The sequence below is a fragment of the Glycine max genome, chromosome 10 (assembly GCF_000004515.6).
Source record: "Glycine max cultivar Williams 82 chromosome 10, Glycine_max_v4.0, whole genome shotgun sequence".
Lineage (NCBI taxonomy): Eukaryota > Viridiplantae > Streptophyta > Magnoliopsida > Fabales > Fabaceae > Glycine > Glycine max.
In genome coordinates, this window is record NC_038246.2 from 39481400 (window position 1) to 39490030 (window position 8631).

General features: G+C 37.1%; 2 protein-coding genes across 2 annotated transcripts; both read right to left on the reverse strand.

Moving 5' to 3' along the window:
• Positions 1-6067: 6067 nt before the first annotated feature.
• Positions 6068-6714, reverse strand: LOC102662571 (uncharacterized). Its single transcript, XM_006590094.1, has 2 exons — positions 6322-6714; positions 6068-6241 (listed from the first exon to the last, which is right to left on the reverse strand). Exons 1-2 carry the CDS (start codon positions 6712-6714, stop codon positions 6068-6070), a joined length of 567 nt encoding a protein of 188 aa, XP_006590157.1.
• Positions 6715-6929: 215 nt separating this feature from the next.
• On the reverse strand, positions 6930-8039 carry LOC102662715 (protein MAIN-LIKE 2-like). The gene is made up of 2 exons (XM_006590095.1): positions 7665-8039; positions 6930-7562 (listed from the first exon to the last, which is right to left on the reverse strand). Exons 1-2 carry the CDS (start codon positions 8037-8039, stop codon positions 6930-6932), a joined length of 1008 nt encoding a protein of 335 aa, XP_006590158.1.
• Between the last annotated feature and the right edge of the window lie 592 nt (positions 8040-8631).

Consider the following 8631-nt stretch of genomic DNA (forward strand, 5'->3'; position numbering starts at 1 on the left):
TAGATGCAGTTAAGTTATGTAATGTGTGTCATCTTGTTTTTTGATAGACAGTACCTACAAAACAAATAGGTACAAACTCCAATTGCTTGACTTTGTGGGGGTGACACCAACAGGGATGACTTTCTCTGCTGGGTTTGCATACCTGGAGGGTGAGCGTGTGAGCAATATTGTATGGGCATTGGAACGGTTTTGAGGCTTATTTTTAAGAAATGATCGCCTCCCTGTTATTATTGTCACAGACAGAGACCTAGCCTTCATGAATGCACTGAAAATTATGTTTCCGGAGTGTACAAACTTGTTGTGCAGGTTTCACATAGACAAGAATGTGAAGGCAAAGTGCAAATCGCTAATTGGTCAAAAAAATGTCTGGGAGTACGTAATGGATAGCTGGGGTACTCTGGTAGATTGTCCTTCGGAACGACAGTTCCCTGAGCACCTTCAAAAGTTTCAAGTAGTGTGTTCCCTGTGGCCAATGTTCGTTGACTATGTATGTGAGACATGGATTGTCCCACACAAGGAGAAATTTATCACGGTCTGGACGAATAAGGTGATGCACCTAAACAACACAACAATAATTAGGTATTTAAATGTTTTATTATTTTAGTCAAGTTTCTTTTAATGATTTTTAGGAACATGATTGTTATTAATTTGTCTTGTCTGTTGTGTGTTTTAAATGTAGGGTTGAATCTGCTCATTGAGCTCTGAAAATGGTATTACATAATAGCCTTAGAGACCTTTGTAGTGTTTGGGATGCCATGAACAATATGATCACGCTGCAACACACTTAAATTAAAGCATCATTCAAAACAAGCACGCATGTCGTTGGAGATGTATATAAAAAAACCTTTTACAAAAGGCTTTTGGGAATGGTTTCGAGGTACGCTTTAAATGAAATTGCGTATGAGTTTGAGCGTGTATGCTATTTCAAAAACAATCCATCTTCTTGTGGTTGTGTCTTGAGAACCACGCTAGGTCCTTCTTGTGCATGTGAGCTACAAAGGTATGATGGTGGCAGCATCCCACTCGATGTTGTCCATATGTACTGGAGGAGACTTAGTTTTTTAGACCAGGGGTTATGTGAGGACGAAGTCAGCATCAAGGAAGAGATGGATAGAATATATAAAAGATTTGAGGAACTTGATGTCTGTGGCAAAGTTACTTTCAAGAGTAAACTTTGAGAATTTGCGTATCTCGATGAGAACTCTATGTGTCCTCCTTCGTCAAAGGTTAACACCAAAGGTGCACCAAAGAAATTGATGAAAATAAGCCAAAGATCGACAAAGTGTGATCTATCATATTGGGAGTATGTTGATGCTTATCATTTAATTCAAAATAGAAACACTTCAATCAGACGTAATGCATCATCTTCTGAACCACCGAAGCCAGCAAGGATGATCCCGATGTTGGATCAATTTGCGCCATTTATACAGGGTTTCATTGAGGACATTGTTGATGTGAAAGTGGATGGTAACTGTGGATATCGGTCAGTTGCCATTTTGTTAGGTATGGGAGAATAATCTTGGGCACTGATGCGCAACGAATTGATTAAAGAACTTGGCAAATGGTCGCAAGACTACATAAAGCTCTTTGGTGGCACAAAGAGATTTGAACAGTTGAGGTTGTCCCTACATGTAGATAGGTTATCCAAGGTATGTTGTTTATGCTTGTTTTTTTTTTTTTTTATAAATAATGTTTACATGACTGACACATGTATGTTTTTGTGATTTAGGTTAGTGTGGACAAGTGGATGGATATAACGGAGATGAGATATGTCATTGCATCAAGATATAATGTAATCCTTGTATCGTTGTCACGACAACAAAACTTCACATTTTTTCCTCTCAGAAGTCAACCACCGCCCGATTCTTCTACACACCGCATGATATGCGTCGGTCATATGTTTGGAAATCATTTTGTTCAGGTCCATTTGAAAATTCATTTACTGAAATATTTTCAATTATTCAATAACTTGGCTTGTTCGTTTAACTTATTATTGTTATTTCACTTACAACAGGTTTATCTCAAAGATCGTTGTCCCTTACTGCCTATGGCATTGTTGTGGTCAAGCAATTCATATCCTCAGGCAAAACAGTGGTCAATTGCATACGTAGGTAGAATGCAGTAGTACTTAAGCCTAATGACAATTAAAACAATGCATGTAGACCTAAACGAACACTGAAGCTGTAACATTTATGTATTTGTATTTACGATTGGATTTGTCTTGATGTAACACGTCAATATTGAAATACTAATGAATTGTTGCGTGAACAAATCGATGAGCTAGTCCATTTAAAAGCAATGACATGCTTGTCATGTGTCAGTGTCGTAAGTCACAAAGCATTGCATGACGTGACTCGACATTCATTGATGTGATAGGACAAGTAGTGATGTGATACGACAATGACTAACGTGACACGACATGACTATGAATGATTTGACTCGACAGTGATTGACGTGACACGACAATTACTGATGTGACACGACAATGACTAACGTGACACGATATTGAATGACGTGATGCATCTGTTAAAAGTGAAGCCACGCACCTGCATGCCATGTATATAAATGAGATATGGCCAGGCGCCCATCTGTCGCACATCAAGTGGTATTCACATTTTGTCAAAAAAAAAATCGACAAACAATGACATTCTTAGGAGAAACTTCCTCTCAGACGATCGTCAACTCAAGGTTGGCCTTCATTTTTCCAAATGAATTCATTATTCACAACGAGTGTGGGGTTTATTTTCAAAGTTCAACTCCAATGCCCATGCGAGTACCAAACATGTGCGATTTTTCAACTCTTAAAAGTAGAATACACAACACCCTTCAGCTAAACGACAATCAAGTTGTGGATGAAATTCATTACCGGTGACCACTCGAAGATACAGGTAACAAAATTCACTTCCAATGTATGCAATTGAAAGATGACATGGATGTGAACACAATGTTAATGTCTAATGATCGATTTTCATGTGTTGGACCGATTGAGTTGTTATGCACCGTTGGTAGAACACTAGATGAAATTTTAAACTTACTTGAACGCACTATGACTCCTACTCATGATGCGATTTTGTATTACAACGGAAGGTGGAACATGCCACACCAAAACAACTTTGTAGGTTACACATTCACAGGAAAAATTCCCCAAAAATTTGATATTACAAAAGGATGTGCCATAGATGAACTGAAGGATTTGATGAAGCAAGTAGCACCTAAAGGGATTCCTCCTCATAGGATTCATGAATCCTAACTTGTAAGGCATTTGTTTTTTCGACAACCTGCTCATTTGGAGTATTCTGACAAAGTTTTAAAATTTGAAATTATTGAGCTGAAATCTGACGATGACGTGCTGAAGGTGTTGGTAGAGTCCAATTATTGGAAACAATTTGTGCCAATAGAAATTTTGGCTCTCTTTAGTAAACCGGTTATGGAAAATGAGGATGAGGTGGTTACGTCGTTGTAGGATTGAATGCTAGTTTTATTTCGCGGTGTTTCATGCGAATTATATTTGTGTCCACCATATTCAACTGAATGTAATGTGTTAGTGTGTAAACAACTCTTTGTTGCTTTGTTTACGATTATTGTTGTTTGTATGTGACCTATTTCTTATGTGTATTATATATGAAAAAAGGATGTTTAATGTCGTTGGTACTAATTAATTGTTTTTCTAACTTTTATGACTAATTATAATATGTGTGGAAGCAATGACTTCCAAGGTTATTTTGATGATGCCAAAGAATCAAGAGTTAAGCAAAGTTTCAAGCAAAGATTCAAGAATCAAGTTTCAAGATTCAAGAATCAAGAATCAAGAAGAATTAAGATCAAGATTCAAGAATCACGAGAAGACTTAATCAAGATAAGTATTAAAAAGTTTTTTCAAAAACTGAGTAGCACATGAATTTTTCTCAAAACCTTTTACCAAAGAGTTTTTACTCTCTTGTAATCGATTACCAGATTATTGTAATCGATTACCAGTAGCAAAATGGTTTTCAAAAAGCTTTCAACTGAATTTACAACGTTCCAATTGATTTCAAAATGTTGTAATCGATTACAATGTTTTGGTAATCGATTACCAGTGTGCTTGAACGTTGAAATTCAAATTCAAATGTGAAGAGTCACATCCTTTCACAAAAAAGTTTTGTGTAATCGATTACACTGATTTGGTAATCGATTACCAGTGATTGTTTCTGAATAAATCAAAAGATGTAACTCTTCAAATAGTTTTTGACTTTTTCAAATTGGTTTTAAGTTTTTCTAAAAGTCATAACTCTTCTAATGGTTCTCTTGACTAGACATGAATAGTCTATGAAAACAAGACTTTGTTTTGCATTTCACAACAATCCAATCTATTAATCTACACATCTATCTTCTCCAATTCATTCTTTACACAAGCAATTTTTCTACATTAATTTCTGAGTCTCTTTGAACTTCTTTTTCCTCCTTTTGCCAAAAGCTTTCCAAAGTTTTCTGGTCTTCTAAACCATCAAAACTTGTGCTATTCATCTTTTTCATCTCTTCTCCCTTTGCCAAAAAGAATTCGCCAAGGACTAACCGCCTGAACTCTTTGTGTCTCTCTTCTCCCTTTTCCAAAAGAACAAAGGACTAACTGCCTAAATTCTTTTGTGTCTCCCTTCTCCCTTGTCAAAAAATTCAAAACGACACAGTCTGAGAATTCTTTTGATTCTTCCCTTTCCCATATACAAAAGATTTCAAAAGACTAACCGCCTGAGAATTCTTTTGTATCCCCATTCACAAAGTATCAAAGGTTTAACCGCCTGAGATCTTTGTCTTAACACATTGGAGGGTACATCCTTTGTGGTACAAGTAGATGGTACATCTACTTGGGTTTGACTGAGAACAAGAGAGGGTACATCTCTTGTGGATCAGTTCTAGTGGAGGGTGCATCCACTAGGGTTTCAAAGAGAACAATGGAGGGTGCATCCCTTGTGGATCTTTGCTTGTAAAAGGATTTTTACAAGGTTGAAAGAAATCTCAAGGACCGCAGGTCGCCTGGGGACTGGATGTATGCATTTTAATTTCCGCTTTTACTTTTGGTTAAGTTTCTCTTCTACTCCTTATTCTCTTAACAACATAGTAAAAGTCTTAGAAGAGTAAATTTTTAATTAGTAAATGTTTAGGAATAATTAATTCAACCCCCTTTTTAATTATTCTGAGACCACTTGATCTAACAATATGTTCAAAATTATGTATAATTGTTAAAGTATGTTATTATTATAGTAATTGAATAATAAATTTATATAATTAAATGATAAACCCTTTCAATCTTTTTTATATATAACTTAATGCATTGATTTGTTTGCCAAGTTTTGTTTTTTTTAATTATTATTTTATCTCAAATTGACGTAAAATGTGGGGGGAAGTGATTTTCTTGATTTCACTTTTTTCCTTTTAATTTCTTAAGAAATTAAATCATTTTTTTGTTGGATAATTCAAAAATAATAAATAATTTATGTTAATAAAAAAATAGAGTAAAAAATTATATTTTAATTAGTATAAAATATTTCTAAATAACTTATTTATTTATTTTCACTCTGTTTTCCATTATCCCAAACGGGTAAAAAAAAAATTATTCATTTATTTTATTTTATTTCTATTTATTCAAATATTATATTTTTTTTACAATATTTTCATCTATTTTTATTGTTTGATTTTTTTCTCTATTTTGAACTCATAATCTAAATTAACTTAAAGAAAGTAACTGTTCTTCAAAATCTTTGAAAAAAAATTCCCATGTAATTTTTTTAATAAATTACAAATTTCTGTCTCCCAAGATGAAATAATATTATTTTTTAGTTTCTCCAAAGCGGGAGTAAATCACCTTGTTTCATTATTTTATCTTCTCTATTTTATATATTGAAAAAAAATTAATTTCATAATTTTTAGTTATTTACCTGTATCTTGTTTTATTTGGATAAATACTTTTTAACTCTCTATGTACGTGTGTGTGGTTTATATTTAAATTAAAAATGCTCTAAGTATATTTGTCTTATCACATATATAAAGGAATACTAAAATTAAAACTTTAAATACAATAAAAATATGTATCCTATTCTATGCGTCGTCTTTGTCGCGGCCTAAGGCTTCCATCTGTGGTGTCACCTCTAGCGATCCTGAGGCAACGAGTCATGATGTCATATAACTCAGTGCCTTCAGTGACCATCCTAAGGTTGAAGATCCGCTCTAAATCCTCAGCAATCACTTGACATCCTTGGCAGTCAACCTGTCACAATCAAAATAACAAAGTTAGTATCAGATTTTTAAAAAATTTAAATTATGAAAAATTACACAATTTTAGCTTACCACGACACCGTCCTCGGTCGGCGTGACGAACGGGTGCGAAATCCGGAAAAACCAATCCATATAGTCTGGCGCTACCTGGCCAGGAACTACACAGATCTCCCCCGCGGGCACTAGATGGTCTGAAAAGTGCAGCCATCGGTCGTCTATATCAGGACCCGTAAACGAATCACAAACAGGCAACGGAGGGACGGTCTGAATGTACCCGAACTGTCGAAGCACCCGCTCTGGTCGAACGTAGACGACTATCTGACCCCATCTGAGCTGGCCCGTGTAGGTTGAGATCAGGTCGAAGCCCCTAACTACTCGGTGCTCTGCATAGGGCATCCAACACACGTCCGTGACAGTCAGGGCTTCTATACGTGCCCGGTATGGGATTCCCTTGATCCCCGTCATATGAGCCTTACTCGTAAGCCACCTGGAGGCACGTGGGCTTGCCTCAGCATAAGATCATCAACGACGCACTGATGCATCGTCGAAAAATGCTCGTAAATCCAGCACTACAAACACGAAGTCAACATCAATAAAAAAAAACATGTATTTCGTCCTAGTTCAATTTAAATTATAAGTAACACAATATTTACCTGAAATAATGTCATGTAACCGGTCATCTACTGTGTAAGGGTCTGCGACGCTTCATTCAGATGGTCATACAAGTGCACCAATGCTGCTGCTCCCCAAGAGAATCCCCCTGCTTGGGCCAGGTCCCTGAAAGCCTCCAGGTGCACGACATAAACATGTGTTGCACTCTTGTTAGCGAAAAGAGTGCAACCGACCAAGTGGAGGAGATACGCGCGGGCTGCTACAACCCAACGTCTGGCCCGACACCTGCTCTGATACATTTCCCGGAGCCAGGACAATCGAACATAAGGCCCAGACGCCTGACGGGTCTCAGCTTTAGCCTCCTCAAAGCTGACCTCAAGCAGCTCCGTCAACAGCACGACCGCCTTGGAAGTAACCAACGACTCAAAGGTATGCAACGCGCCAGTGATGGGAAGGTGTAGGAGTGACGCCACATCATCCAGAGTGATCGTCAACTCTCCTACTGGCAGGTAGAAGGTGCTGGTCTCCCTATGCCACCTCTCAACGAACGCGGATATAAGTCCAGGATCAGTGGTGATTACCGAACACCTGATCAGTGGACTCAATCCGGTGGCCGCAATCATGTCTTCTATCTCAGGCGTTGGTCTCCCAAATTTATCTACTTTTCTACCGTGAGAGACCAACTTCAGCTCGGGTCGTTCCTAAATTGAATAACACATAACAATTTATAAAAATGTCTATATAAAAAACAATCCAACTATAAATAATTATCATATAATTACTCAACGTCAAAATGTAAGTACCTCTCCACTCCAGATGCTATGTGCCACATGCTTGGCAAAACCAGTCAAAACCGATGGGTCGCGTGGTCCACCAGGGAATCCCTCATCAGCAGCAGATGAATCCTCACTACCATTAATAGCCACTCCCTCTGCGTCCGCAGCATCGACGACACCTGTCATCTCCGGAGTAACGTTAGACACATGAGAAACATCCTCATTCAACTGAGGCACATCCTCAGGTGTTTGAGTAACGTCCTCAGTCACATGAACCCGTTGCCTACGTACTAAAGCAATAGACCTACGACGCTGAGGAACTTCAGGCTGATGCGCATCCTGACTCATGTCTCTGCCTCTACCAGTTCCTGAGGCACGACCTAACCCTCTTGTTCTAACCATGATCTAAAATCATGAAGAACATTTACTTTTTTTTTTGGTAAAATTAAGTATTAAAATAATTGGTAACAAAGCTTTGTCATTACTAATTTGTTCAAATACAAGTTTTGTATGTTTCTTACTAATTTGGTCAAATTAAGTTTTGTATGTTTCTTGGACATGATCTTGTCATGCGAAATTTGAACATGACCTTCTCATGATATGTGTGACATTGTCACTTGTTGGCAGGGGTTGAGTGGTCCCCTAAGTGTTACTGCATGACATGTGTGACATTGTCATGTGAAATTTGTGTGACATTATCATGTGAAATTATTTAGTCATGATATGTGTGACATTATGCTTGATTAGGAGGGACATGTGGAATGAAGGCATGCCATTCTCTTCCTAATGAAAATTGAGATACCATCATTTCTGTTTATAATGTTTTGGTGTGTTGAATCATCTATATTCAGAATGGGTATACTGGTTTTGAATCATTCTCTTCCTAATCAAGAATTTAGCATATGACCAAACTGAATTAAATATAGATTGTTTGATATGGATGAGAGTTTGTTTTCAAGAAGAATGTCATCAAACTGCTTATATTGATGAGATT